Source organism: Dothidotthia symphoricarpi (genome assembly GCF_010015815.1).
Source record: "Dothidotthia symphoricarpi CBS 119687 unplaced genomic scaffold P153scaffold_4, whole genome shotgun sequence".
NCBI lineage: Eukaryota > Fungi > Ascomycota > Dothideomycetes > Pleosporales > Dothidotthiaceae > Dothidotthia > Dothidotthia symphoricarpi.
The window spans coordinates 1,160,311-1,186,811 of NW_022985011.1; the positions used below are offsets into that span (position 1 = coordinate 1,160,311).

General features: G+C 51.0%; 12 protein-coding genes and 1 non-coding gene across 13 annotated transcripts; 11 read left to right on the forward strand and 2 right to left on the reverse strand.

The window, feature by feature from the left end:
• Positions 1-391: 391 nt before the first annotated feature.
• P153DRAFT_393848 (calnexin-like protein) lies at positions 392-2,589 on the forward strand. The gene is made up of 5 exons (XM_033671271.1): positions 392-530; positions 585-867; positions 923-1,053; positions 1,101-1,754; positions 1,806-2,589. Exons 1-5 carry the CDS (start codon positions 420-422, stop codon positions 2,325-2,327), a joined length of 1,701 nt encoding a protein of 566 aa, XP_033527290.1. The 5' UTR covers positions 392-419; the 3' UTR covers positions 2,328-2,589.
• Positions 2,590-2,763: 174 nt separating this feature from the next.
• Positions 2,764-3,581, forward strand: P153DRAFT_364161 (uncharacterized protein). Its single transcript, XM_033667537.1, has one exon. The coding sequence runs from the start codon at positions 3,069-3,071 to the stop codon at positions 3,552-3,554; it is 486 nt and encodes a 161-aa protein (XP_033527291.1). The 5' UTR covers positions 2,764-3,068; the 3' UTR covers positions 3,555-3,581.
• A 100-nt stretch (positions 3,582-3,681) lies between these two features.
• P153DRAFT_364162 (uncharacterized protein) lies at positions 3,682-4,442 on the forward strand. Its single transcript, XM_033667538.1, has 2 exons — positions 3,682-4,013; positions 4,149-4,442. Exons 1-2 carry the CDS (start codon positions 3,788-3,790, stop codon positions 4,238-4,240), a joined length of 318 nt encoding a protein of 105 aa, XP_033527292.1. The 5' UTR covers positions 3,682-3,787; the 3' UTR covers positions 4,241-4,442.
• A 205-nt stretch (positions 4,443-4,647) lies between these two features.
• P153DRAFT_420796 (pH-response regulator protein palC) lies at positions 4,648-6,507 on the forward strand. The gene is made up of 2 exons (XM_033672264.1): positions 4,648-5,829; positions 5,880-6,507. The coding sequence occupies exons 1-2, from the start codon at positions 4,669-4,671 to the stop codon at positions 6,135-6,137; spliced, it is 1,419 nt and encodes a 472-aa protein (XP_033527293.1). The 5' UTR covers positions 4,648-4,668; the 3' UTR covers positions 6,138-6,507.
• Positions 6,508-6,597: 90 nt separating this feature from the next.
• On the forward strand, positions 6,598-9,062 carry P153DRAFT_364165 (amino acid transporter). Its single transcript, XM_033667539.1, has 6 exons — positions 6,598-7,183; positions 7,235-7,252; positions 7,373-7,573; positions 7,628-8,468; positions 8,520-8,690; positions 8,759-9,062. Exons 1-6 carry the CDS (start codon positions 6,943-6,945, stop codon positions 8,994-8,996), a joined length of 1,710 nt encoding a protein of 569 aa, XP_033527294.1. The 5' UTR covers positions 6,598-6,942; the 3' UTR covers positions 8,997-9,062.
• A 1,658-nt stretch (positions 9,063-10,720) lies between these two features.
• Positions 10,721-11,477, forward strand: P153DRAFT_309696 (uncharacterized protein). Its single transcript, XM_033664749.1, has 2 exons — positions 10,721-10,861; positions 10,919-11,477. Exons 1-2 carry the CDS (start codon positions 10,746-10,748, stop codon positions 11,298-11,300), a joined length of 498 nt encoding a protein of 165 aa, XP_033527295.1. The 5' UTR covers positions 10,721-10,745; the 3' UTR covers positions 11,301-11,477.
• A 748-nt stretch (positions 11,478-12,225) lies between these two features.
• Positions 12,226-12,310, forward strand: P153DRAFT_t32. Its single transcript has one exon. It is a non-coding gene; the product is annotated as a tRNA-Asp (tRNA).
• A 743-nt stretch (positions 12,311-13,053) lies between these two features.
• Positions 13,054-14,787, forward strand: P153DRAFT_382530 (uncharacterized protein; the record flags this gene model as incomplete). The annotated part of the gene is made up of 1 exon (XM_033670155.1): positions 13,054-14,787. The coding sequence occupies one exon, from the start codon at positions 13,054-13,056 to the stop codon at positions 14,785-14,787; it is 1,734 nt and encodes a 577-aa protein (XP_033527296.1).
• A 97-nt stretch (positions 14,788-14,884) lies between these two features.
• On the reverse strand, positions 14,885-16,795 carry P153DRAFT_420799 (heterokaryon incompatibility protein; the record flags this gene model as incomplete). The annotated part of the gene is made up of 1 exon (XM_033672265.1): positions 14,885-16,795. The coding sequence occupies exon 1, from the start codon at positions 16,685-16,687 to the stop codon at positions 14,885-14,887; it is 1,803 nt and encodes a 600-aa protein (XP_033527297.1). The 5' UTR covers positions 16,688-16,795.
• A 70-nt stretch (positions 16,796-16,865) lies between these two features.
• On the reverse strand, positions 16,866-17,895 carry P153DRAFT_364168 (uncharacterized protein). Its single transcript, XM_033667540.1, has one exon. It carries the CDS (start codon positions 17,686-17,688, stop codon positions 17,041-17,043), a length of 648 nt encoding a protein of 215 aa, XP_033527298.1. The 5' UTR covers positions 17,689-17,895; the 3' UTR covers positions 16,866-17,040.
• Positions 17,896-18,612: 717 nt separating this feature from the next.
• Positions 18,613-20,233, forward strand: P153DRAFT_428930 (voltage-gated potassium channel subunit beta-1 channel subunit beta-1; the record flags this gene model as incomplete). Its single annotated transcript, XM_033672741.1, has 4 exons — positions 18,613-19,189; positions 19,239-19,437; positions 19,487-19,588; positions 19,636-20,233. The coding sequence occupies exons 1-4, from the start codon at positions 19,069-19,071 to the stop codon at positions 20,231-20,233; spliced, it is 1,020 nt and encodes a 339-aa protein (XP_033527299.1). The 5' UTR covers positions 18,613-19,068.
• Positions 20,234-21,802: 1,569 nt separating this feature from the next.
• On the forward strand, positions 21,803-23,073 carry P153DRAFT_283015 (uncharacterized protein; the record flags this gene model as incomplete). The annotated part of the gene is given in 5 exon segments (XM_033663239.1): positions 21,803-21,923; positions 21,972-22,064; positions 22,082-22,493; positions 22,617-22,952; positions 23,004-23,073. Coding segments are annotated over 5 exon segments (1,032 nt in total), but the record flags the coding sequence as incomplete, so codon positions are not given.
• A 263-nt stretch (positions 23,074-23,336) lies between these two features.
• On the forward strand, positions 23,337-25,463 carry P153DRAFT_428932 (uncharacterized protein). The gene is made up of 2 exons (XM_033672742.1): positions 23,337-23,712; positions 23,766-25,463. The coding sequence occupies exons 1-2, from the start codon at positions 23,476-23,478 to the stop codon at positions 25,335-25,337; spliced, it is 1,809 nt and encodes a 602-aa protein (XP_033527301.1). The 5' UTR covers positions 23,337-23,475; the 3' UTR covers positions 25,338-25,463.
• Positions 25,464-26,501: the final 1,038 nt, after the last annotated feature.

The window sequence follows — 26,501 nt, forward strand, 5'->3', positions numbered from 1 at the left end:
GCGACCCTTCCCAACAACGGCTCATGTTTACGTTCATGTTGTCTAATTTTCGCCAACAAGTGGACTCGGCTGGTCGAATTGGGCGAGCAGGATGGTGAGTTTCAGTTGGACATGGACTATGCTTGCTTCACCTCGAGGGCCTCTCGGTGAAAAAGAAAGGACAGCTGTCAGGTCAAGTGAAGCCGTTCCTCAAGGTTCGGTGCCAGGAAGCTGCGGTCGGAGTGCGGAGCGAAATGGCAGGGGTGCTCGGCTTTCATTCGCTGCACCTTGGCTGTGAACGGAAGTTGACACGATTGCAGCTTCCACCCGCATTTATTTATCAAGCGACACGCCCCAACTTTAGCTTGCGCCATCATCCTCTCAACCTACCTACAGCAACCTTTTACAAGTCCTCTGCTATACCCTAGACAGCAGGCAAGATGCGATTCACAGTCGGTGCCACAGCAGTGTTCGCTGCCGCCATTGCGCATGCACAAGAAGAGGCCGAGGCCGCTCCATCCTCCGTCTCTGTCTCAAAGCCTACCTTTACTGTAAGTGTCTCGCCAATTGCGTAGGTGCGAGTCCTTGCTGACAATTGCGTCCAGCCTACCACATTAAAAGCTCCCTTCCTCGAGCAGTTCACAGACGACTGGGAGAGCCGGTGGAAGCCTTCCTCGGCCAAGAAAGACACCAAGGGCGACGATGAGGAGTGGGCATACGTTGGCACCTGGTCCGTTGAGGAGCCTTCTGTCCTGAAGGGCATTGAGGGCGACAAGGGACTGGTCATCAAGGACAAGGCTGCCCACCACGCCATCTCGTCCAAGTTTGCCAAGGCCGTCGACAACACGGACAACACCCTTGTTGTTCAGTACGAGGTCAAGCTCCAGAGTAAGTCAATTGCGACGCATTTAGTATCATTGAGTATCTGCTAACCGCTTTTCAGATGGTTTGGAGTGCGGCGGTGCTTACATGAAGCTCCTCCAGAACAATGCCGGTCTTCACGCGGAGGAGTTCGCCAACAGCTCTCCCTACGTGATCATGTTCGGCCCTGACAAGTGCGGTGCCACGAACAAGGTATGACGCATGCACATATCGGATCCTACTCAAGCTGACTATTGCAGGTCCACTTCATCTTCCGCCACAAGAACCCCAAGACTGGCGAGTACGAGGAGAAGCACCTCAACACCCCTCCTACGGCCCGCATCGTCAAGACGTCGACCCTCTACACCCTGGTCGTCAGGCCTGACCAGAGCTTCGAGATCAAGATTGACGGCGAGTCCACCCGCAACGGCACCCTCCTTGAGGACTTCACTCCTTCGGTCAACCCCGAGGCGGAGATCGACGACGCTGAGGACAAGAAGCCCGAGGAATGGGTTGACGAGGCCCGTATCGCTGACCCAGAGGCTTCCAAGCCCGAGGACTGGGACGATGACGCGCCATTCGAGATTGTCGACACCGAGGCTGAGATGCCCGCAGACTGGCTCGAGGATGAGCCCACCACGATTCCCGACCCTGAGGCTGAGAAGCCAGAGGACTGGGATGACGAGGAGGATGGTGACTGGATTCCCCCTACGGTCCCCAACCCCAAGTGCGACGAGGCCGCTGGCTGCGGCAAGTGGGAGGCTCCAATGACCAAGAACCCTGCCTACAAGGGCAAGTGGACCGCTCCCTTCATCGATAACCCACTCTACAAGGGTGTCTGGGCTCCTCGCAAGATCGCCAACCCCAACTACTTCGAGGACAAGACACCAGCCAACTTCGAGCCCATCGGCGCTGTAAGTCTTCTCCTGCAAATTCTTTATTATACGTGTTCTAATTGATTGTAGATTGGTTTCGAACTCTGGTCCATGCAAAACGACATCCTCTTCGACAACATCTACATCGGCCACTCCGTTGAGGATGCTGAGAAGCTCAGGCTCGAGTCTTTCGTCCCCAAGCACACCGCAGAGAAGGCCGACGAGGCGGCCAACATGCCCAAGCCCAAGGATACCCCCAAGTCGCTCCAGGACCTTGCCTTCAAGGACGACCCCGTTACCTACGTCAAGGAGAAGGTCTTGCTCTTCACTGAGATTGCCAGGCGTGATCCCGTTGAGGCTATCAAGGCCGTTCCTGAGGTTGCTGGTGGTCTTGGTGCCCTCGCCGTCACCATTCTTGCTCTTCTCATCTCTGCTCTCGTTGGCTCTGGCGCCGCTCCCTCCAAGGAGCAGGTCAAGGCTAAGGCAGAGAAGGCGAAGAAGGCTTCTGTGGACGCTAAGAACCAGGTTGCGGAGGCTGTTGCCGTTGGAGCCGAGCATGCTCAGGCTCAGGCTGAGGCCAACAAGCGCACTACACGCTCCACTGTCTCGTAGATGTTCGTCGCGCATCGAACGTGCGGGCAAAACGTGAGGAAAAACGGTGTTCGTCGAGGGTGATTGTATATCCTTGGATCTTGAAGTTCAGCGAGTATTGTTCATGGGTCATGGCGCATCGATTGTATACTATAGTCTTCGTCTTCAGAGCGGAGTTACGAATGCATTGAGTTTGTGCTTGAACGCAAGCTATACAAAGCTATATCTGAATGTTGTTAAAGTGATGTGTGAAGAAACCCAAGCACAATCATAGACTTAAGTTTGTGTACATTTTGTACACTATCAGATCTCGCGGTTGCTGAGATCACTCGCAATATAAGCGTGAGAGTCACTCTAACTGAGCCGATTTAGAGCTCGTTGGTAATTCAAGTAGTCATGCAATATATATACGCTGTCTTGAGACCGAAAGAACTTCACCATGCTTTGATTTAGTTACCAGCAAACAAGTGTCCATACTCGCAATCAAGCCTACATAACTACAACAACGTGGTTTTCTCACCCTACTCTTCATGTGCAAACTAATTGGAAACTATTCGAGGTAATGTAACTGCACAAACGTGCCTTGAACGCTTGTCTTTGTCTCGCACACAAAGCGACCATGTCATTCCATTCTATGCAGCGCACAAAGAGACAAACTTGCCAGGATTTGCCCTATACCTTGATGAAAGATGCAGTACTGTGTCGGCCGATATTCCCACATACTCCAACGAACTTACCTACCCCCAACGTGACGAGGCCAAAATGTGCTACTACCGACTCTCCATATTCATGGGCTGCGGGCATTCTGTCCTCTCATCAACGCCGGTGGGGTTTTGTGCCAAAGCAGGAGAGACCCACGAAGATAGAGACAACAAAGAAGAAGAAGAAGAAGAAGAAGAAGAAGAAGAAGAAGAAGAAGAAGAAGAAGAAGAAGAAGAAGAAGTGGTAGAAGCGAAAAGGCCAAGAGTGAGTTTAGCACTGCAATATCCCGAGTTTATACTTTATGAGGATCTTAACTTTGGAGCGACACAGCGGTCTTTTACGCCTGCAAATCTGGGGAGAAGCATGGGCAGGAGGGAAGGCAGATTTGCGTGTGGGCATGGGCGGGTGCATCCGTTTTGTACGGTTAAGGTTGAGGGGGGGTGTGTTGGGTGTGCGGGTGAGAGGGAGGGGAGGCTGCGGGCGCTTGGGGTTTGGGTTGGAGAGGGGAGATTGGGAAAACTGGGTACTGGGAGAGGGGGGTTCTGAAAAGTGCTGTAGGAAAATGAATAATGGGTGGTGGGATGTGAGTGAGGATGAACGACTTCGGTGGTGGTGGGTAGTTGTACTGTCACGTGAGGCTAATCATCCGCGATCTTGAGCTTGCCCTCACCACCACAAGCTCCGCAACTCCCACGCCGCCAATTGACCGCCGCACCACGCACGTAACCTCTCCGGAGCTCTGATACACCTCTCCGACCGCATACATATCCGCCGCCACAATGCCGACTCCCGAGTCCGAGATGTTCCTGGCTAAAAAGCCCAAGGTCGCGCCGACCTTTGAGGGCGTCGACTACGAGGACAACCAGGCGCTCAAGGCTGCACAGGATGCTATCATTCGCGAGCAGTGGGTCAGGAGCATGATGGCGCGGTTGGTCAGGGAGGAGATGGGCAAGTGCTATCGCAGGGAGGGTGTCAATCATTTGGAGAAGTGTGGACATCTGAGAGGTATGTCCATTTTCTAGAATTACTGTACAATGCTCTCCCGCTTTTTGTACCCAGTTTTGGGCTGTATACAGAACATTTGGACTGCATCGAGGCATGTGGGATGGATAAGTGACAGGGCTAACGAATGCCTTACAGAGCGCTACTTCGAGCTGCTGAAGGATTCCAAAGTCAAGGGTTACCTCTTCGCGCAGCAAAACTACCTTGACGATGCGTTCAAGAAGCAGTAGGACATGTCACAGGGGGTTGTGGATATTCCGGAAGCCTGGTGGTAAAGGACGGGACGGGATGCACGATATGCGAGAGACAACGCCAGCACACGGGTTATGTGGACGATGCAACTTTAGGCGTTTTGACTGGTTTGACTTCGAGAAAACCATGTATGTCCTTCCACAGCGGCAATTCTGTACATATACCAGCCAAAAAGAGGATGGACAAGCATTATTTGCCCTTGTAACAGTGCACATCTGGCATGGTAAAGTTTAGTTTTGTTCCATTTCTCACTAACATGCCATCTTAATCGAAGTTTACAAGCGTTACTTGATTACCATAACACATTGACAATGGCCATGTCATGCGGCCGAGCCTAGCGTTTCATACCCCACCACAGCTGTGTACCTGCATGAACAACAGGTTACTTCACTCGACACTTCACAAGATGCCCTTTCCATTCGTGCTCCCAACTACTTCAAGCATTTCATACACCCATTTCTTTAGCAGCAGCACACATCCTTCCCTGCCCAACTGTGCGACAACTGCGCGAAACGTGCTGCGTGACGTCTTGAAGCGACACAAGCGCATCCCGCCTTCCTCTCAAGCTTCGAACCTCTCAACCGTACTGTCCGCTCTCAACGATTATATACCATACTTGTTTGCGCTGGATGCTGGGCTGAGCGGTTCAAACTGTGCAGGCGAGGAGATTGACCTTGTCTTGATCAAAGAGCTGGAGGTAGAATGGCGCTCTACTCTCAGTGCTTCGATACCTGGTCGTGAGCCCACACGAACCAAGCTCAAAAGCCTTGAGAGTGAGCTATGCTTTACTCTGACGACTCTGGCGTATGTCTATAATCTCCAGGCTCGAGCACAGTTACACATACTCTATAATGCGACACTTCCATCGCCTGAACAGCGCGCGACAGCAATCGGGGCTGCTATGAAACACTTCCTCGAAGCAAACTCGGTACATACATACTTGGTCAATCGTGCAGGACAGTGGAACGCACAACCTACAGCAGTGGACATATCGGTGTCTGTCATGGGTGCATTGGCCGAGCTCACGATAGCTGAAGCTACGCTTATCACAGTGTTGAAAGACGACCCATACCCAACTATAGTGATTGAAGACAGGAACAAGTCAAACGTGGACTGGATGTTCAGAAGTGTAGAGATACCCAAAGTCCGAGCGCATCTCTTCGCGCGCCTATGCCTTGCTTCCTCCGAACATGCAGCCAAAGCCCAAGCCATGCTCGGTCGATCCTCAAAGATCAACGACGACCTACACAAATACGTCGATGATATGAGGCGAGCAGCGAAGGGTAAAGCATGTCGGTTCTTAGCCTGTGATGCCGAGTCCAGTGGGAAAACGGGAGAGGGTATCGCATGGCTTCGGGGCGCGAGGAAAGAGTTAGGGTTCATAGCAGTCGGCGCTGAGGAAGAGAAGAAATCGTCTGGCTTTTCCAAATTAAAAAAGGAATGGCAGGAGAAGAGGGAGGATCGCAAGATCGAGAAAGGTGAGGGTTGGGGGGCCGACGCGGGGAAGTTCGAGGAAGGACGGGTGGTGGACATGCTGTTGAAGAAGTGGGAGAAGATGAACGATACAGTGAGTGCATTTCTGCCGACTTGTGCATGGCGTATACTCACAACATCTAGGTTGGCGTCCAGCTTATTCCACCATCAGAGCCCCTACTAGCAAGCATGCCTTCAGGCAGAGAGTATCATTCGCCGAAAATGTTCATTGTACCAGCGCTCGACGAAGACTCGCTCGTTCGTATGAGGGCGCCTCCGGACCCCAGTGAGGCATTTCAAGGGGAAGAAGATGACAGTGGTGCCGAAGATGAGAGGAACGCTCCTGTTGGTGCGTTCCCTGGTACTAAGAGTGACTATGCTGCAAATACGACCTACTATTGAGATACCCCTTCAATGCACTCTTCAATTGCATCTTGTGGAAGCTCTTACGATTTCTACACGTGTATGGGAAACTTTCGAGACACCTCCTAATTCATGGACGGCTTGGCACACAGTCACCAGTCTGTGTCCGTTGCCCGTTTGTGGTTCCCGAGCATGCAACCCCACGGGTAGAGGCATGGTATCCAGATAGCGCTTGCCCGTTAAGGCAGGTTCAGCCGTCGCGGAGGGATTTGTCTGGGGTTAAAGCTTAGCGTCGAGTATGGAGACATTTCGATTTCAAGATGCTAGAAACGATTTATGCTGAAAGTCGCGAATGCTTTGCTTTGCTTGAGCGAGAAGACTACACACTTGCCATTGCTCCATAGGGTACTTCTTTATCGTGGTATCTGGCACGTGCCACCTTTCTACCGTGCTCGACAAGAACCCCAGCCACCACCATCATCTCTCCTAATCCTGCGCGCGCTATCGTGCTAAGCATCCTAGGCGAACTATCCCCCTCCACCGATTATCAGATAGCGAGAGCCGCCACCATTCGCTGCCAATAAGCCTATCAACGGTCTGCCCGAGTGATTTAAGTCCCACGATGTCGCGCCGTTCCCCGCTTATGGCTATCCGATATGGCTTGGGCTAGAAACGTCGCTTGACGTTGCGTCGCAGGTATATATACGCGCGTTCAGCTATGCAGTCCACGATATCGCACGCTATGATTTATGCTTGACTTTCTACAGCCGAGATAAGGTGTTTGTGATTCGTGTTTATTCTGCGATTATCTGTTACTGTGGCGGCACGACAAACCACTGCGAGCATGGCGCCCTCACCCACGAAGAGGCGCTCCGTTGCCGAGGAACCTGTCACGAGCGTGTTACCTGACGGGGACGTGCCGTACGATCCTACGCATGAGTTCAGCGCTGATGATGAGGCGCTGGCTGCGTTGGGGTATAAGAGCGAGTTCAAAAGAGAGTTCAGCCTTTTCACGACCTTTTGTGTCAGTTTTGCCGTTTTGGGGCTGTTGCCGAGCTTCGCCTCGACGATGTACTATGGTCTTGGTGAGTTATATGATGAAATTACTATGTGAGCTGTTACTAACACTCTAGCAGGTTATGCAGGTACCGCCGGTATGTTTTGTGATTCTTTTAGGACATGTTTAGGATCTGGTGGGAGAATTAACGGTCCAGAATGGCTTACGCCGTGCATACGAGAAGATGGAGAGGCTAAGCGAGGGCTGACTTGAAAAGGCATGACATGGGGATGGCTAATTGCCATGATCGGAATCCAATCAGTGGCTTGTAGTATGGCAGAGATTTGCAGCTCTATGCCTACCAGCGGAGGACTCTACTACGCCTCAGCGGTCCTGGCACCCCCTGGTTGGGGACCATTCGCTGCATGGATTACAGGATGGAGCAACTGGTTCGCTCAAATAAGTGGAGCACCATCTGGTCAGTACATAGCAGATTCTTTAACAGATACACAGAGCTGACAATGGGGATCAGTCAACTACGGAGTCGCTTCTATGATTCTCGCTGCTGCGTCGATCAATAACCCAGACTACATTCCCTCGACCTGGCAAACCTTCCTGGTGACCGTCTTTCTTATGATCATCCATTCCGTCATGTCCTCTTTGCCGACAAGATGGCTGGCGAAGATCAATTCTGGCGGCTCGACGTTCAACTTCATCGCCTTGATCATAGTTATCATCATGATCCCTGCTGGTACCGATCGCCAATCTCGCGGCCTTCCTCGTTTTGAAGACTCTTCTGTTGTTTGGGGTTCGATCTACGAAGGGACTTCCTTCCCAGCTGGCATATCAGTCTTGATGTCCTTCATCAGCGTGATCTGGACAATGAGCGGCTACGACAGCCCCTTCCACCTTGCGGAAGAGTGCTCAAACGCTAGCATTGCGGCTCCACGCGCTATTGTCCTGACTTCTGCGACTGGCGGTCTCTTCGGCTGGTTCCTGCAGCTCGTTGTCGCTTACACCGTTGTCGATATCGACGAGGTTCTCGCGTCCGATCTTGGACAGCCGTTCGCTGCGTATCTGATGCAGTGCATGTCCCAGAAGTTGACGCTGGCGATTCTTGCGATGACGATCATCGCAGGCTTCTCGATGGGGCAGGGTTGCATGATTGCAGCGAGTAGGGTTACGTTTGCGTACGCGCGTGACGACTGCTTCCCGCTCAGCAAATTCTGGAAACAAGTCAATCCAATCACAAAGACACCAGTAAATGCTGTGTGGCTGAATTGTGGGGTGGGAATAATCTTACTTCTGCTAATGTTCGGAGGTGAATTGGCTGTCGGAGCGTTGTTCAGTATTGGAGCGATTGCTGCTTTTGTGTGAGTATTCGATCCGACCTCCTCGTTGTGGATGCTGACAGACAAATATAGTGCTTTCACGACACCCATTTTCATCCGCGTCTTCTTCGTAGGAAACAGGTTCCGCCCCGGGCCTTGGAATCTGGGCAAGTTCTCGATTCCTACCGGCATCGTTGCGTCTGCTTTCGTCATTCTCATGATCCCTGTACTATGCCTGCCCACCATCACTGGCAGCGAATTGACGTAAGTCCTCACCAAAATGAAACATAATCATACCTTTCCTCGCGATAGCAAAACTAACGCAATATCAGTGCGGCCGATATGAACTGGACTTGCGTTGTCTACGGTGGCCCCATGACTCTCATCATGATCTGGTGGGTTGTCAGTGCGCGCAAATGGTTCAAGGGTCCCAAGGTCAATATCGACCATATGATGCTCGGACGCGAGGGCAACGTCGTGATGGGTGTGGGAGATGAATCGAGCCTCAAAGATCGAGGTAGCTTGTCGGAGGAAGGAAAGCTGTCGGACAAGGTTCCTGTAAAGTCATGACTGGCTTGCAAATATTAGAGAGTGTGTTGTTAGTGAGTGCTCGAGTATCAAGATGCGATATCCCCACTGCTCTCAAGCTCGGTGCTGTGATGTTCTACGAAAGTGATACCCTTTGTTGTGTGTGTCAGGGAATTCAGACCGTGTTGTGTCTAGTACGCGTTTGAAGCATCTGGGTTAAGGTCTTCATAGACAGCGTGACTAGTCAGGAGAAGATGCCTGCTGTGATATCTGGACTCTCAATGAGTCGAAACATCTGAAATTAAGCCATATTTCTTAGGCAAATCACGCAGCTCAACAACGAGTTTAGTTGCTACAGACGTATACTGATAATTCTCAAGGGACACAGATTCTACTTGAATCTTCCATGTAGTTGTCCAGCTATTGCAAGATCCTTAGCAGTTTGCTACCATCCATACAGATGGTCCAGCAAGCTTCTGTAGTGCAAAGGTGGCGAACTGGTCAAACTTACTCTGGGTACCACAATTTAAGCTCGACAGTGCCTGCGTCTCGGCGTTGCTTGTTTCTCTACCCCTGTCATAGATATATCAAAAGGCACTTGAACCCCCACTAATATGGGTCGATAGGGAGACCATCTGTGTTCTTTTTTGTGAAGGCAGTGTCGTCCGATCCTAGCGTGATCCGTCTTTTGGATGATGCGCCCGAATGTGTAAATAGGGGCTCTGTGGTAAAGATAGGGAGTGTTCTGTTATGAATAATGGTCTTAATCCTCCCAGTTATCGTGTTGTTCAGCGCTGTGCTGAAAACATACTCACCAGGCGCCCCTCTTGCCGAATACCGAAAGACATAGCGAATGCTGCGGAAGTCAAACTCGGTTCCCGAGCAGCGCAAGGACATGAGCTCAAGGGTTTCTGTCATTTCAAAGTCAGATGTAGAGGGCAAGTGTTCGATCTCATTGGGGAAGTGGCTGTCTTATATATGTGCATCCAGCTTCCTGGCTGATGTTTCCTCACTTTCGGATGGGTCCAAGTGATGTCCAGGTCCGCGCTATTATCATCGAACTTGAAGTCGCGGCGCGACATGTCCGATATGTCACCCAGAGGTGTCAGGGAGTGGACTTCAAATTTGGCAGATGAAATTGTTTCTGTCACCTTGAGCTCACCACGCACGCAGATCCATCTGTTGAGACCTGTCGTTTGAGCGGATGGAGTATGTCGCAATTCATTGAGGGCAGGTGTATGCAGCAAAGCGCCTTGGCCCAAGGGAACTGTGTCTGCCCGTGGGATTTGATCTGCCTGCAGTCGTCACACCTTCTTGCGGGTTGCCCGTGTCTTCTTAGGCCTGGTGAGCTTCTTCGTGCTGCATTTGACCTCGTCGTCGGGTGAGAATGCATCAACGTCGTTTTCAGCACCGGAAGCAGCCTCGTCTGGTCGAAACTCGTCGTCACCGGAAGGCTGATTAGGGGGTTGAGCCGAAGTGTGCACTCAAGTGCTGCACCGTAGAGTAGTCATGCTATTATGGACTTAACCACACCTCAGACTATGCATCTGGAATGCGGAGCGTACCTGAGGACCGGTATTTTCATCTATGCCTTCACCTATGCCTTCACCTATGCCTTCACCTGTACCTTCACCTGTGTTTACACCTGTGCTTTTACCTGTTTTCACGCCACTGTCGGTGCAAACGCAATGCTTGGCACACAACTTGGACGTATCTTCCTTTCGACCGTTCCCATGATATTCTCTATTTCTCCAACTCTTTCCATCCACACAACGACAGACACACGCGACAATGTCAGATCCAGATCCACCTGCAAAGCCCTACCGTAGGCGATACCTGGATGCGCTAAAAGACTTCGAGAACGGCGATATGGAAAAGTGCATTGTAGTGACGAAGTTCAACTTGTCGTAAGTGTTAGCGATATTGCTTAATAATTGCGATGACGACTTACATGACATTCCTAGGGACATCACTCTTCCTCCTTACTACGTTATTAAAAACTGCATTCTTCTTGCTAGCGCTCTCGACAATTGGGATGATGCCGATGTCTGGAGACTTGCGGCAGAGCAGGCATACATCACGAGTTTCCGCGAAGCAAATCGAAAACAGGACACAAACTCACTCGAGACACTACAAGATTTGCGCGCCGAGTTAGACACGTTGAACAAGTTCAGACAGGAAGACATGGCCATATTGGTTGACGACGAAACGAGCAACTCTGACATGAGTGGCGAGGAAGACGAAGACGAAGACGAAGACGAAGATAAGGATGAAGGTGCGGCTGAGTTGGAAGACGGAGCGTCACTCGCTGTGGCTAAGGATGAGGATGAGTTAGCGTCGCGCTGAAAGCTAGAAGTAAGGTTATCGTCCAAACAAGCAATAATATCCCAACTATATGTCTGAAGTTAATTGGGAAACATGGAGCCTCTAGCTCATCTCGTGCAAGCATCTTAGGTATGGACTGGACTTCGAAGGCTTCAGAGGATGATGAATGAAGCAAGCTGTACTTTACTGTGGTCACTGGCAAAATTAGCGTGCAGTGGAGATGTAGGCGCAGTATCTAACATGGTACAATACACAGGCCAACACAGGCATCTCGGAATGATGGATTATGTTGGTACGTGGCTGCGAGGTGTTACCTATGCATTGTCTCCGGTCTTAGCATGTACATAAGGCATGAGCCATCTAGCTAGCTCTCTCACCTGACACACCATACAACACTAAACTCATACTATGAACATGTTATAGTAGCTGTCGTTGAGAGTGAACACAGGAAGCAAGCTGCATTCTTTGTGGCTCCTACAAGTTGCAAAACCACACTGATACGATTCGCAAAAATGCACACAAGGCGTATACTGCTTGGAACTTGGGCACAAGACTCATATACTAATCTTAGATGTTGGCGTCCAGGTACTGCCTGATCCTGTTGTGGTCTCTCGGTCAAGTGCAAAAGCAGGAAGTAACCTGCGTTCCTTGTTGCTCTTGCAAGCATGCTAGGCGTAGACCGCAAGGAATCTAGACATACGACTCTTACGCTATTCTCACATGTAGTTGTCAACTTGTTGCGAAACTTCGCTGCATTCGGGTTCCTGGTAATTCGATTGACCGAGAGAAGAGTGGCTGTTCTGCTCTTTCATAAGCATCCTAGCGGGGCGAGCCAACAGATTGGGCTTCCGATGAACGTACGTGTCATGTCGCATTCCACCTTCCATCCTGTCAGTAGTGAGTATATATTTGAATAACAAAGCCTCCTCTTCATCAAGCGATCGCATCTCGAGTCGTATAGTGGTTAGTATTTCTGCTTGTCATCGAAAGACAACTCGCAGGAGACCAGGGTTCAATTCCCTGCTCGAGAGATTATCCTTTTTTGCCTTTTTGCCAGACTTTTCGCCGTTTTGAGCTATCGAACCTCAACGGGTACGCGCAGCAGCGCGCTTTTTTGGCTGCGTGTTATCCGGCAGCGCGCTATCGCCTCGGGCCGAGTTCAGCCTCCCGTCTGGCGGTGGTAAGTTCGGTGCTGGCGACGTGTTTCGGCTTGTAACCTTGCGCCGATCAAACCGCGTGGTTAGGACCGCAGTGCACAACAAACACAACATCCCAAGGCAGGTGGATCACAAACTCTCAACCATCGTCATCGCCACAGACGTCGCGGCCTGTGGTCCGCTTTGCCCACCATGACCCAAGCCCCAAGACGAACCAATATCCAGGGATCCTATTTCTGGAAAACTTTATTGTGGGGCCGGTGTACGCACTGCAATCACCATGACTGTACGCCTCGTATCACGAACTCAACGACGAATTATCGAGGCCGCATGTCGTGCAGCGCGAGCTAACGCGTCTTTACGCTCTGAGCATGGGCTCGACAGAGAACGCATGCTGGTGCTACTGCGAGCTACGCGGTTTATGGCTGGGGTTGCACGGCTAATGTTCCGCCATCCGTTGATGATCGGCATACTGTCTCACGCCGTTGGGAGGGGCTGGTCGTGTCCTCTGCTTTAATATTTGCTCGTGCACTTCGCACCGCTCAGTTCATCTCCTTTTCCTCGATTCCTCTTAATCAACTTCTCGCGTGGACATTTCGACTAACTAGGTCGTCGACATGGCATCAGTGGCGCAGAGTCAGATACAGGATGCTGTCCACCCTCTGCTCCGGCATCCTCGGCCACTTAAACGAGATCCTGCCAAAGCGCAACGCATGTTGAGCTTGATTACAGATTCAGAGGCCAAAGCATTACAGCGAGAAAGATCGAAAACAACAATATGGTTGGAGCGGCCGATGTATGAACACCTGGAGGCATCCCCTCTAGGCTTGGAACACGCGGAGGAGCATATCGAGTTGGCAAAGGTCGACAATCACTCCACTCAACAACGCGAAGAAACCGACTCGGAATTACTCGATCGATGGACCAAACCAGATCCTCCAACGTTATTAAAGTCGGTGGAGGTGGCTCAAGCGCAACCAGAGGCGAACCCTAACACATATGCATCCATACGTAGGAAACCGCTCCCTCAGGAACAACAATCCCTACGGCCTACGACGAACACTCAGCTGCGACGACCCGTATCCTTCCAGTCCGACAACTCGAACTTCCACCAAGATAGCCTCTCCTCGTCAGATAACTCACGACCAACGATGCGACTTATCCATAATCAGACATGGGATGCTTCGAGTCAAATGAAGACCAACGCTCGACCCGTATCTCTCCAGCCCCTTCGTCCTTCATCAGGACGAGACAGTCTATCTCCGTTTGGTAACCTACAGCCGGCCGAGCGACGTCCGCGTCCCATGTCCCTCGCAACGGTCAATTTCCGCGATCGCCCCAACGGCAAAATTGCCTCTTCTAGAGGTCTTAGGAATAACAGCTACCCGGTCTTCTCGAAATCAGAAACCGAGTTCGCACCAAGAGTAGTGCCCGGCGAGCAAATTGAGACCCATACAACAGCCCACCAAACCGTGGGTGATGAAGTTGCCTCGCCTTCCTTCCCTTCGCCTCTGAGAGCCCCCACAGACATTTTCGCAGCGGTAGAAGAAAAGGCCAAGGCGGACAAGAAGTCGAAGAAGCGATGGTCATCCATTCCTAACACATTCAAGAACATGGCCAGAAGGAAATTCTCAATCTCGGTAGAAGACCCGAAAAACGTTGTAGATCTTGACAATCTACACCAGATGAACGCGCCTGAAGATCGCTCCAATCATCACCATGAAGAGATTGACAGTCCCACACGTAACCTCAACCTTCACGGCCTTAAGCACCTCCCAACACCAAATCAATCTCCAATCAAGACGGCACATCCACGATTCGAAGCACCGCTACCACCGCCATTTGCACCCTGGACGGATGAGCCACCGACTCCCCCAAGTTCCCTGCATCAGCGTAAAAGCAGCGGACTGTCGATATCAATAACAATGGCTCCAAGCCAACCTCAATCGCCAGTCACAATGCCCACCCAGAGTCGCCCGGCCTCCCTTCATTCCCAACGAAGCAGCGGTATATCCCCGTTGTTTACGAGCAACGCTACACTGTCACATTTCACATCAGACACACCCACAAGCCCTCGAGTGGGTATGTCTAGGAGGGGGACACCGTCTCTCGAAAAGACCTGTATAATATGTAAAACCACGAAACCACACGCTGAGTTCATGAACCGTCGGATTACCGCAAACTGCTGGCATGAGCCTAGCACTTGTCTGCAATGTCTGGAATCATGGGTCGAGAACTGCATTGTTACTAAAGGCTGGGAACGATGCTCATGCCCTGAGTGTGGGGAGAATATGGCGTCTGAGGATGTTGGTGCCTTCACGTCCGACTCGGCGTTCTATAGCGGGAAGTGAGTTGGGGACAAGGAGGAAGGAGGGTGGCATTCTACAACTAACAAACAATGTTGAAAAGTGTACGCACTTTATTATAATAATAAATTTAATATGCACCCTACACCAACACAAACGTCTTTGCCTCACTCTCCTTCCAATCTACTGCTTTGCCATGCATGACGCCTTCGATGTAGCAGTCGCCCGCCAGCCTGTACTTGGACAATTTCCCATCGACGGACTGCTCAACGGGGTGCAGAACAACAGGAACACTGCACCCATGAAGCACAGCAATCACTGAGCCCCTTCGATCCGCAGACCGAGCCTGACTCCCAATGAACGGCACAAGTCCTACTCTACCTTTCTCAGTCCTCGCGAAGCGTCGTCCGGTCCCCATAACGAGACATAGAGCTAATGAATTCCTCATTAAGTCGGAAATCATATCAAGTGCAACGCCGAGGAGTTTCTCGGTGGCGTCCTGTGGCTCGGTGCCGTTTGAAGATACGACGTTGAGGAACTGAACGAGATCAAAGTATGTCCAGTCATCGAAACCAGAAAGATCCTTTTTTATCTGTTCGACAAGGCTCGTGAGGTAAGCTTCATCGACGTCCCAGTAACGTGTAATTTTGGCTTCCGAGCTGATGCTGTCGATAGCGTCGATGATCTGGCCACGGACTAGTAATTGTCCAGCTTCGAGTGTTTGCTCGTAAACATGAGGACGTCCTGCCGAAGCATTCCACGCGACTTCATACCTGGCTGTTCTCGCGCCACCAACTGCCAACCTCCATGGAGCACTCAGCGGCGTGGCAGAGAAGGAGGGCACCCATGAGGGAAATCCCTTTAGCTCTTTGGGCGTGCTGTCGAGTAAATCATCCAGGCTTGCTGACCAAAGGGATAAGAAATCCAATGAGCCAAAATCCCTTGCCATGGCGACAGCGAGACGCGTGAAGTTCTTCTTCACAGGGGTATTGTAATCAGGTACAAAGTCCAGACCCTCCATCAACCCTAAGAACGCGTACAATTGGTCACCCAATTCTTTCGTGATAAACTCTCGCGCTAAGTTAGCCATGAAGCGGAGAAACTGAAGAGGTTGTGCCTCCTTGAAAGGGTAGATCTTGAGTCGCATCAAAGTCTTGTAACTCATCGAGCCCCCAGCCGCCTTCACCGCGTTCTCCGGCACATTGTTTAGATCCACGAGATCCTGCAACCCAAACTGCAGGTCCCCCATGAGACAGACGATCTCTCTTGGAAGCAAGAATTCCTGCACTATCCAGCCACGGCGAAACCACATACGGCTCCAGAAGCGACCGATTGCACGCGCATATTTAGGATCGGCGTCGGCATCACTGAGCTCCCTTTGTAAACCGGCGTTTCTCCGATCCGTATTGTAATCCAAATTACTAGGTGTCATTCTTCTACAGTTGTCCGAAGTAGAAAAAAAGTGGTTGATTGCGTCGAGCCATTCTCTGCACAGCTCGCTACCCTCGTCGCTTGGTCCCAGCCAGATGATAGTGCGGGTAGCCTTCTTGTAAATCTCAGACATCAGTCCTACTTGCGCAGACTTCTCATCATTGTCCGATTGATTGATGCAAATTTGGTCGATCCAAAGGCGCTTTGTTGCTGAGTGACGGGCCAGGTGTGGTAAGGCATGCGTCAAGTTTGATGTGAGGCCAATATGGCCTGGCACGCCTTCGAATTGGAGTCCAGATACCTGTGTAGCATCTCCCCAGGTGTATGACACGGCTTCAAATTGCAAGGGTGTGTCGTCGGAAGGCAGTTCTGCGTGGATGAGTTGGTACGTGGTTTGCGACGTGCCGTATCTTCCAGCTTCGGTGCTGCCTGTGATCTCTAGCAAACGTATATGACGGCCGGTTTGCAAGGGCTCGTACTTGTATGTCGTGGAAAAGCCCGTCTCCTGTGCCATTTTCGCATACCGCAAACATGGTGGGGGTAGCTGAGGGGCAGTTGTAGTGCACCCTTTGTGGCTGTCTTGGCTGTGCTCAAATGGGAAAGCATTCTGCACCTCATATGTATGCGGCAAGAGCCAATTTCATAGGATGACAACACAGTTGAGGAGACGTTAGCAAAAAGATGCAATGAGGAACTCACACAATGTAAAAGTCTGTTGTTGAATTGGTATGTAGCAAACTATAAAGGTATCATAAGATCTTCAAAATAAGCAAGGTTCCTCCGACATGCAATGCGTTCATCAATAAATACAAAAACACCGATAAGACGTCCTTATCCTAGGTTGGGAAGAAGCACGACTTAAGAGTCCTACCCGAGCATGGCCTGCTTTGCAGAGAGCCAGAGAGTATCGCGATCAGCCACGGTAGTACCAACACACTCGGTCAAGAAGTTGTGCCAGCCGTCAACCGTCTGAGCTGTCAGGCCATCCTTCACCTCCTGAGTGCACTGCGAGCTCAGGAGCCAGGCTGCGCTACCGAAGCTCTTCTCGTCGTCGCTGTTCACCAACGCAAGCACGGCCCTCAGTCCGTCGTCTCCTCCAACAGCCTCAGCCTCAGTGACTGCTTCTTCGCCGACCACGCTGGTAGCGTACAGCTTGACGTAAGCGGGCATTGCCATCATGCGGGTACCCTGACCGGGTCGGCCGGGGAAGTGGTTTTTGTTGTACTTGAATCCAGACTCGTATAACATGTATGCAAGTAGTGCTGCCTGTTGTCCGGTTGAATTGATTTCGTACGTTTGGAAAGACTTGTTGATGGCAACCGCGGCGCGAGATGCATCTGCGCACTCCTCGGGGAATGGTGCATCAGTGCAAGAGGCAGTTGCTGGTGAGGCTGCGATAATGATCTCGGCAGTGAGAGCCGTCGATGTAGTGTCCGCGTCGCAGATGGGGGTTGGCAGAGCGAGGGCGCTAACTGCGAAGGCACCTGCGAGAAGGACGGAGGGCTTGAAAAGCATGTTGTTGATTGTTTGGGAAGTCCTTGTTTGGTGTGTGTTGAAAAAGGCTGGCGAGGATCTTGTTGGATGTAGGTTGAGGAGGCGCGTTTGTATGGTCAGAATACCGGAGAGGGTGACAGTTATAAGTAAGAGAGTGTATTGAAGTGAATGACAGAATAGTGGAACTTCTCAGACCAGCAGAGAAAAATTCACCAAAGGATTGTGAAGCCTGTTAATGAATGCAGGGCGTAAAGTGGCTGTGAAAGGGCGTTGTAACGATGTGAGCAAGCTATATTTGTACTCTGATCCTCTACAGCCCTGTCCAAATGTCTACCACGCTTATTCAGGGGATGTCATCTCCAGAAAGATCGCTGGCCTATCCTCGCTTGGTAGAGGTGATCGTCAGCTCAGCCTGGGCTCGGACTATGTCAAATGATTGGGTGTGGCTTTCGGACCGATGAAATTTGTGGCACGACGTGTTTCGAAACGCTGCGCCTTCGCGTCAAGCTTCAGTAAGCCAACGGGCGTATCCCAAGTGGGCTTGTACTGAGGGTGAGGATCAGTGTTCCATGTTCTGCACCGAGGTCGGTTCGTTACCAGTGGCCGACGCAGATGCAGAGTTTTGGCCAGTGCTCTCCTGTCGGTGCATCACCCAACCCAGCGTTGTTGAACAAGCTTCCTACAACGGCGAAAGCGACTTCACGAACGATGCCGCATGTGGAATTGCTTACATCGGTCAGCTCAGCTGGGATGTTTAGCCGTGGCAATTATGTGTATGCACCTGTCATCGCACGCGCTGTCCATGGCTGCGGGGTAAAAACGTAGTAACACAGCTCTCCACAGGAGGGAAGTAAGCTGCCCCGTGCGAGGCTCATTACCTACCATTTAATATCAAGTGCCCAAGTGTCTGTTCTTTTGTGGAAATGGTACCTTGTTAGATCTTGAATATATGGCTGTGGTTACTGCAGCGTTTTCTTCCTCGTAGTGCTTGTCTCCACCTTTCTTTGCGCCGCTTTTTACGGATACTTTTTGCTGATTTCCCGACTAACCGAGGGGCTGCATTTTTGGTGGCTTCTACAAGCCGCGAAACTAAACCAATAAAACCTACAAAAGTGTATGCTAGTAGTATACTTCTAGGAATTTAGGCACAAGACTCCTACCCTACTCTAGGATATAGTTGTTGGGCTGCTGCAAGAGTTTGGGGTCCTGGTATTCCATTTAACCGAGAACACGGCATGGCCTCACCAAGAACATGACGTCGAACTGCCCCGCCATTTACAACTTTATGACAGCTGTGCCTATTTATCAGCATATCTACTCTATATCTGCTCTCTTGTCTTCCTCTTTCCTACACTCTCTACACTCTCAATCTCTTCTCAAAATCTCAAAACACTTTTCACAATGCCGGCCGTTGAAACCAAGTTCGATCCCAAGGACATGGAGTTCCGACGCTTGGGACCAGCTGGGTTGAAAGTCTCTGTCCTGTCTCTGGGTGGATGGCTCACTTACGGCGGCACGCAGAGTTAGTAAAATACATATTGGTTATTAGACACGTTCTAACACTGTAATAGAGGGCTCAATCGTCAAGGATTGCATGCAAGCTGCTTGGGACAATGGTATCAACTTCTACGACACTGCCGAGGCCTACGCTGCGGGGGAGTGCGAGCTGGAGATGGGAAATGCATTGAAGGAGCTGGCTTGGCCGCGTGACGAATTCGTGTTGTCTACGAAGATCTTCTTTGGCACTCAGAGGAAGGAGCCAAATACAAGGTACGTTTCTATGGAATTAGATGCTGTTCATATGCTGATATGTCCAAAGGGGTCTGTCGAAGAAGCACATCGTCGAGGGTTTGAAGGACTCTCTAGCCCGTCTACAGACGCCATACGTGGACATTGTCTTCGCTCATCGTCATGATCCTGAGTATGTAAAAGACAAGCTTGTTGTCGAATACTTCTAATATCTACCAGTGTATCCATGAAGGAAATTGTCGAGGCTTTCACACAGACAATTAACATGAATCTTGCATACTACTGGGGAACATCTGAATGGTCGGCAGAACAGATCCAGGAGGCGATCGACATTGCCGAGAAATACCATCTCATCGCGCCAATCGCCGAACAACCGCAGTACAACGCATTTCACCGCGAACGGTTCGAGAAGGAATATGCACCACTGTATGAGAAGCACCAATTAGCAACGACTATCTGGTCGCCCTTAGCCAGCGGGATGTTAACTGGGAAGTACAACGATGGCATTCCCGAAGGTTCGCGGTTTGCGAACAATTCGGGCATGATGAGCAGCAATATTGAAGCACTCAAGACTGAAGAGGGAAAAACCAAGATCAAGAAGGTTAAAGAGATGACCAAGATTGCAGAGGAGCTTGGAGGCACCATGGCACAACTCGCTTTGGCTTGGGCTGCGAAGAACAAGAATGTGTCCACGGTCATTCTTGGTGCTACAAAGCCAGAGCAAGTACACGACAACTGCGGGGCCATCAAGCTGTTGCCGAAGCTGACACCAGAGATCATGGAGAAGATTGAGGGTATCTTGGCTAACAAGCCCTGAGTATCCATGTGTGGCGCCAGATAGTCAGGGGGTGACGGTCCCCATCACGTGACGTCGGTATAAGCATCTTGTATGACCGATGTCATGTGACGCGGATTCTCATCCCGAAACCCGGAGATAGAGGGCAATTCAAAATTACATACAATAGTCCTGGTGATGAGCAAGCATTAGCATGCTGTGATGGAGATGTGCATAACCTACGGCATACATGAGCCACATCGGTCTTACGGTCTAGACATCAAGAAGCTGCACTTCATTGGAGAGACGGCAAACGTGAGCGTCATCTTGCGAAGGGGCCGCCCGCTGATCATAGCGTACATGGAAGTTCGATGCCAATCTTTTGATGAACGCAACACTGCATCGAGCAACTGTCAGCACCACACTGGCCATTGTTCAGACATCCAACCACAATAGGGGAGACATTCCAGCATATGCACTGTTCCACTGCATTGTCGTCGTTGCCTTTGTTCTCTGCCTCCTATTTCTTGTGGCGTTCTTGTCGAGATTCGAAGATCTAGACCGCTACAGACCTCTCCTAGAGAGCCGCAAGCCCGCTTGTCAACACCACACCAGACGACAAGGCTTGTCCACAAATCGTGTTGCTTGATCATCATCCCCGACTGGTACCGCGCCTCAACGTTCAGTTCGTGAATTTCAAATAATTACAGTTGCGGCTGTGCATGTCATGAGTGCATTGCGTTTCTCCAAGGGCCGATCCTCGTTGCGCTAAGTGTGTCGACCATCGTACCTACTGAATACTGTGAGTGTAATGAGAAAGCGCCCCGAGATTTCCTTTTGTCCGCAGACCCGCGTTGTACTACCTACTATTTACCCAAAGCACCGTCCCGGTCCACCTCGCGTCTCAAGCCACTACTTACCTGCGCCGCTTCATCCTTCCGCGACTTTGCCTACACTGTTTTTTATACCTGTGTTGGCTGTTGGGATCTCCGGGACATCCTAGCGAGTTATTGCTGATCGCGTCATTGCAGACGCAACATCTCAGCTTCTACCCCTTGGCCGTCCGCAGCGACAGCGACAACGACGGCAACGGGGAAGGCGACAATCTATCGGGACTCGTGGGTTCCGAACGTGCACACTAATTGAATCTCGACTGACAGTTCCCAGTGCGGTGCCAACTTCAGAGCCACGGCTCAGGTACTCCTGAAATAGTCAATCCATTGATACTTGAGGGTCGAGATTGGTCGTCGCCACTCACACAACATGGCCGCTATCAAGGCGGATCCCTCATTAGAGGATTCGAACTACCAGAATGGCAGTGGTACGTGCATACCGTCTCCTTCCATCGTGGAGAGTTTTACTTCTTCATGGTTTGATTCAAGACGGATTTCTTTTACTTTGCCATTCTTCCCTACCATCTTCACCGCTGTGCCTGTATTCTCGACGACCAGAGCATACTACATATACAAGATGCGTCTAGTCGAGGTCAACACACAGCGGCGAACGCGCTGCGTACACCTGTTATGACAACTTGGTTCCGCGTCCGACGTTTTCTTCAAGATGCATCTCGAATCGCCCATGGCTGTGGCCTCCATATCTCTTTGACATTTGGGTCATGATACCACGCTCGAGCATGCTAACAACAGTGCCCGTCTAGGTAGTGAACCCAGAAGCCCACTTGCTCAATTTGGGTTCTTCAAAAATATCTCGGAGAAGAAGGTGACGACGAGAGGTTCGTATGATTGGCGTTGACTACTCGTGCTCTACTGATCAATCATAGATGGTCAGCCAGCGAAAAGAAGAGGGCCCAAGCCAGACAGTAAACCAGCCTTGACTCGGCGACAGGAGCTCAATCGTCAAGCACAAAGGCAAGGTCAACATTGAGTGTAGTGAATGCATGTACTGACTCCAATTCAAGGACGCACCGAGAACGAAAAGAGATGTACATCAAGGCCTTGGAGCAAGAGGTATTGCGTTTGAAAGAGACGTTCTCAAACACATCACGAGAACGAGATGCTTTTGCCGAAGAGAATCGGCGACTGAAGGAACTTCTCATGGCTCACGGTATCACCTTCGACTTCGCAAGCCCCATGATGCAAGGTGTTCCTTCTTCTGCGTACGATAGCTCCACTGGCAGTGTATCAGGCTACGGCCCAGGATCAACGTCGACCGGCTACACGTCGCCTCCGAGTCTACAGCATCACGGATCCTCCAACTCGAACGAAGGCATGAGCCAGTCACATCTGGGTCTTCAGCAACAGGGGATGGACTTGGATCAAATCGGGATAGACTTTGTTTTAACGTATGAACGATCGCCCTATCTTTCTCCTCCGCCCAACCAATAACGCCGTTCTTCACTCTCCATTATCCTCTGTACGTCGTCTCCTCAATTTGTACACTATCCTCTGACGACTGCATCCTCCAGCCTAGAGCGTCCCTGCATGGATCACATGCAATTCCTGATGGTACGCGCCCACGATGCCGAAGAGACGATTAGTGGACATGCGCTCATGGCCACGGCGCCGCCTGACTCGCACATTGCGACCTGCCCGCAGGACAAGTATCCGCACCAGATGCCGGATATTGCGATGCCAGATCTGATGAAGTTGCTGGATCTCAGCGCTCGTCTTCCTCTCGACGGGGAAATTACACCGATCATGGCGTGGGCCATGATGTTGCAGGATGAGAGGTTCGGGGAGCTTTCCAAGGAGGAAATCTTGCTCATCAAGGAGGAACTGCTCGCCAAAGTGCGGTGCTACGGGTGAGCCGAGCTTCTGATATTTATCCCGACTTGTGCTAACGCAATGCATAGCTTTGGCGCTGTTCTTGAAGAGTTCGAGGTGCGCGACGCGTTTGCTACGGTCCTCGTCGCGAAGAACTGAACTATACCTGTGTTGCTCAAGGCGTTGGTATTAATTGTTGGTTGGAGTGGGGGCGGCATGTGATCTATGAGCTTTTTTGTAGTTGTGTTTTCGTCTCTGTAGTCGCTGCGCAATCCTCTTGTACCTGAATCAATTCGTCTGCGCGCTTTATCTAGTCTCCAATGTGTGGGGAGCTGTTGATGGATCACTCTCCGAATCAGGGTCCAGCACGCCCCACATCACGGACCACGCAACAGCTCTCATCCTGAACCACTTCAATCTACTCCTATAAAGCGTTACTTACCTTGCGTTATCAGTGCATGTAGTTCTAATTGATTAGCCATTGCGTCGACTTCGCGTTCCACACTCCGTCACGACAGCTAAACGAGCTCTACCCCTGTCTTGCACAGCTTCACCGCAGTTATGAGCGAACTCAGCGTCTACGAAAAAGACCCGACCATCTACCTCTTCACCTCGCTCACTGCTGGATCCTCGCACATCATCACCGCGACATCGCGTATAGAGACTATTCTGAGAGCGAACAAGATCCCTTTCAAGGGTGTAGACACAGCAACAGATGATTTGGCACGAAAGCTGTTCCAACGGAGAGCAGCCGGGAAGAAGCTACCCTTGATAGTTAAAGAAGGCTACGTTCTGGGGGTACGTACTGCCATCATACGTCTGCTATAGCTGATGGCTGACAATTAATACAGGGCATCGAAGAAATCGAAGAATGGAACGAGTACGACGAGCTACGAGAGGCCCTAGGCGTCACCGCGGCCTTCACGCCTATGCCCGCAAAGCCCACATCTCTGTTCGAGCCTACCCCTTCGAAGACTCCCCCGCCGCTCGAGGGCGCTCTACCGGGAGGCTTCTCCTCGACGACGATACAGGAGAGGGAGAACAAGCCGTTCATGAGCCCAGAACAGAACCTCGCAATTCGGCAGATGGGCGCGGAAGCCGCGAAGGCGGCGGCGGCGAAGAAACCAATTCCGACGAAGATCGCGACCACAAATCCTTTGCTCGTACAAAAGGCGCCGCAGAGCATCGGTAGTATTATTGCGCCCAGGTCAATTGATCTGCCCCAAAGCCCGACTTTTGCTCCAGAGCAAGCATCGCAGAGTATCGGCGACATATTATCTCCGCGATCGATACCAATCCCGAAGACGCCTACTCCTGCGATTTTATCTGCGAGTGTAGGTACTCCGAGCATTCCAAAATTGGAGCAGAAACCTGTACACGCGCCGCCCTCGATGCACATCGATGCTGAAAACCCAGATCTCGCAGCTGGGCCAATATCGTCGACACAGGAGGTGAAGACCGGTGCGACCGGGAAGGCAGATGCTGCAACGAAGAAGCCTACGACCGGAAAAGAGACCGAGGAGAAGAAGAAGGCACCTGCCACTAAGACGTCCACCACGAAGACGTCCACAAGCAAGGTCTCTACAAGCAAGGCTCCCACAACCAAGACTTCCACAACCAAAACCCCTACAACCAAGACATCTACGACTAAGACGTCCACATCCACGACCAAGACCCCTGCAACCAAAACCCCTACCAAGACGTCTACCTCCAGGACGTCTACCTATAAGACGCCTACCACAGCGTCTACCTCAAAAACACCTACTACCACAACGTCTACCACCAGGACACCCACTACCCGAACGTCTACTATCAGGGCATCCGTTACGAGAACGTCCTCTACGAAGACGCCTACTACTACTACTAAGACACCCACAACCAAGGCGCCTTCAACTAGAACATCTACAACTAAGACGTCTACCTCCAAGAAGCCTGCGACTGAAGTCAAGAAACCCACGACTAGGACGAAGACATCTACAACCGAAACAAAGAAACCTACAGCTGAGAAGAAGAAGCCAACAGCTAAGGTAGGAGAGCCTAAGAAGGTGGAACCGAAGACTGTCGAGACTGTCGAGACGGCTGAGCCAGCTGAGCCAGAAAAGGTAGAAGAGAAGAAAATCGAGCAGCCAGTAGCGGTAGCTGAGGAAAGCCACGAGGAAGAAAGCAGCGATGAGGAGGATGAGGAAGAAGAGAGTTCAGAAGCAGAGCAAGAGGCCGAGAGCGCTCACCCTACGACAGCAGTAGTACCCGAGGAAATCAGCGAGGAGGGTAGCAGCGAAGAGGAAGAAGAAGATGACGACGACGATGAAGAGGAAGAGGAAGACGAAGACGAATCAGACGACGAAGAGGAGAGTGACGTGGTACACACACAGATCCAGGATCCAAAAGACGCCAGTAAGGCGGGAGTCAGCGTGATGGACTAGGAAGAACTGTCAAGGAGGTTGCTGTACGATAGATCGTCTTTGGGGGGTTGTTGCGTGCTTTTATCATTCTGAACTTGTAGAGTATTTTAAACTAGCATAGTTGAGGGGGTGGGAGAGAGATTGGAGATTTGTTCATGTTATGCATTTGCCTCTTTTTGTGAAAGCTGGTGATTGATGTGTCGTGGTGATGGAGATGTATGCATACGTTTTTGAATCGAGGTGTTTGTTATGCAGATGTAGTTGTTCTGCCGCATATCGAAGCACGAATGCCCGTCTTTTTTGCAGACATGGCCTCTTGTTCGCTGGTAAATCCATCGAGTTCTTAGTGCGTGATTTTCGTCTATACGTGGGTGGGTATCGACACAACGACTGGTAGCTCGCACATCTGTTCAGTCTTGAAAAGTAGTCTCACGGCACTGTTATTAAACAAAGCTTACATCTTAGATATCAAGCATGTGTATTTTCTATCTTCTTGAGATACTACAGACATACACTAGACGTGGAGCACGGATTCGAAGTCCCACACCGAAGCTAGCGACGTGGTAAGATATGAATGAGCACGGCATGGTGGAGGGTTGGCTTGGGCTGGATGGGATGTGCTGGGCGAGTGGCTAGTTATCGATCGACGTACGCGCAACGCGCGGAGAAGGAAAGTTTCACGGCGGGAAGGGAAGTTAAGAGGCACGGCATTCCACCTGTTGCGACATACCGCACGTCTTGAAAGTTCAGCATACAGAGCACATATCACACGAAGACTTACCTTGACACACAAACGCACCAACACAAATCACAAGAGACCTGCATGTGATCAGCGAGTAAAAAGAGGGAACCGTGGATTGTTTTCTCTTGTTTACCATATGTAATCTGATCCTGGTCCCCATTTCAGCAGCAACGCTTTCTTCCGGCCAGCCGCCAGTCCCTCACGCAGCACAAAACACACATCGCTAAAACCAAGAACAGTGACGATGCCGACGACCTAGAAGTCCGATGTAATCCAAAAACAAGAAGAAGAAGAGGAAGAGGAAGAAAGCCCACCAAGACGCCCGTGACTGCAACCCCCGTGCCGAGAAGTGATGTACAAGATAAGGGGAGGAAGGAAGGAAGGAAGGAAGGAACAAGTTCAGGTATTACGCTCTCTCCAGACGCAGCCGAACCCGCAGAGAC

Excerpts from the sequence above, each read along its gene's own strand:
- P153DRAFT_364162 (XM_033667538.1), top strand. The coding sequence starts at position 3,788 with ATGCCGACTCCCGAGTCCGAGATGTTCCTGGCTAAAAAGCCCAAGGTC. Across the intron at positions 4,014-4,148 it reads GAAGTGTGGACATCTGAGAG|AGCGCTACTTCGAGCTGCTG; the intron begins GTATGTCCATTT and ends AATGCCTTACAG.
- P153DRAFT_393848 (XM_033671271.1), top strand. The coding sequence starts at position 420 with ATGCGATTCACAGTCGGTGCCACAGCAGTGTTCGCTGCCGCCATTGCG. Across the intron at positions 868-922 it reads GTACGAGGTCAAGCTCCAGA|ATGGTTTGGAGTGCGGCGGT; the intron begins GTAAGTCAATTG and ends ACCGCTTTTCAG. Across the intron at positions 1,755-1,805 it reads ACTTCGAGCCCATCGGCGCT|ATTGGTTTCGAACTCTGGTC; the intron begins GTAAGTCTTCTC and ends AATTGATTGTAG.
- P153DRAFT_364165 (XM_033667539.1), top strand. The coding sequence starts at position 6,943 with ATGGCGCCCTCACCCACGAAGAGGCGCTCCGTTGCCGAGGAACCTGTC. Across the intron at positions 7,574-7,627 it reads AATAAGTGGAGCACCATCTG|TCAACTACGGAGTCGCTTCT; the intron begins GTCAGTACATAG and ends AATGGGGATCAG. Across the intron at positions 8,691-8,758 it reads ATCACTGGCAGCGAATTGAC|TGCGGCCGATATGAACTGGA; the intron begins GTAAGTCCTCAC and ends ACGCAATATCAG.
- P153DRAFT_364161 (XM_033667537.1), top strand. The coding sequence starts at position 3,069 with ATGTGCTACTACCGACTCTCCATATTCATGGGCTGCGGGCATTCTGTC.
- P153DRAFT_420796 (XM_033672264.1), top strand. The coding sequence starts at position 4,669 with ATGCCCTTTCCATTCGTGCTCCCAACTACTTCAAGCATTTCATACACC. Across the intron at positions 5,830-5,879 it reads GGGAGAAGATGAACGATACA|GTTGGCGTCCAGCTTATTCC; the intron begins GTGAGTGCATTT and ends CACAACATCTAG.
- P153DRAFT_364168 (XM_033667540.1), bottom strand. The coding sequence starts at position 17,688 with ATGCTTTTCAAGCCCTCCGTCCTTCTCGCAGGTGCCTTCGCAGTTAGC.
- P153DRAFT_428932 (XM_033672742.1), top strand. The coding sequence starts at position 23,476 with ATGAGCGAACTCAGCGTCTACGAAAAAGACCCGACCATCTACCTCTTC. Across the intron at positions 23,713-23,765 it reads AAGAAGGCTACGTTCTGGGG|GGCATCGAAGAAATCGAAGA; the intron begins GTACGTACTGCC and ends CAATTAATACAG.
- P153DRAFT_309696 (XM_033664749.1), top strand. The coding sequence starts at position 10,746 with ATGTCAGATCCAGATCCACCTGCAAAGCCCTACCGTAGGCGATACCTG. Across the intron at positions 10,862-10,918 it reads GTGACGAAGTTCAACTTGTC|GGACATCACTCTTCCTCCTT; the intron begins GTAAGTGTTAGC and ends TGACATTCCTAG.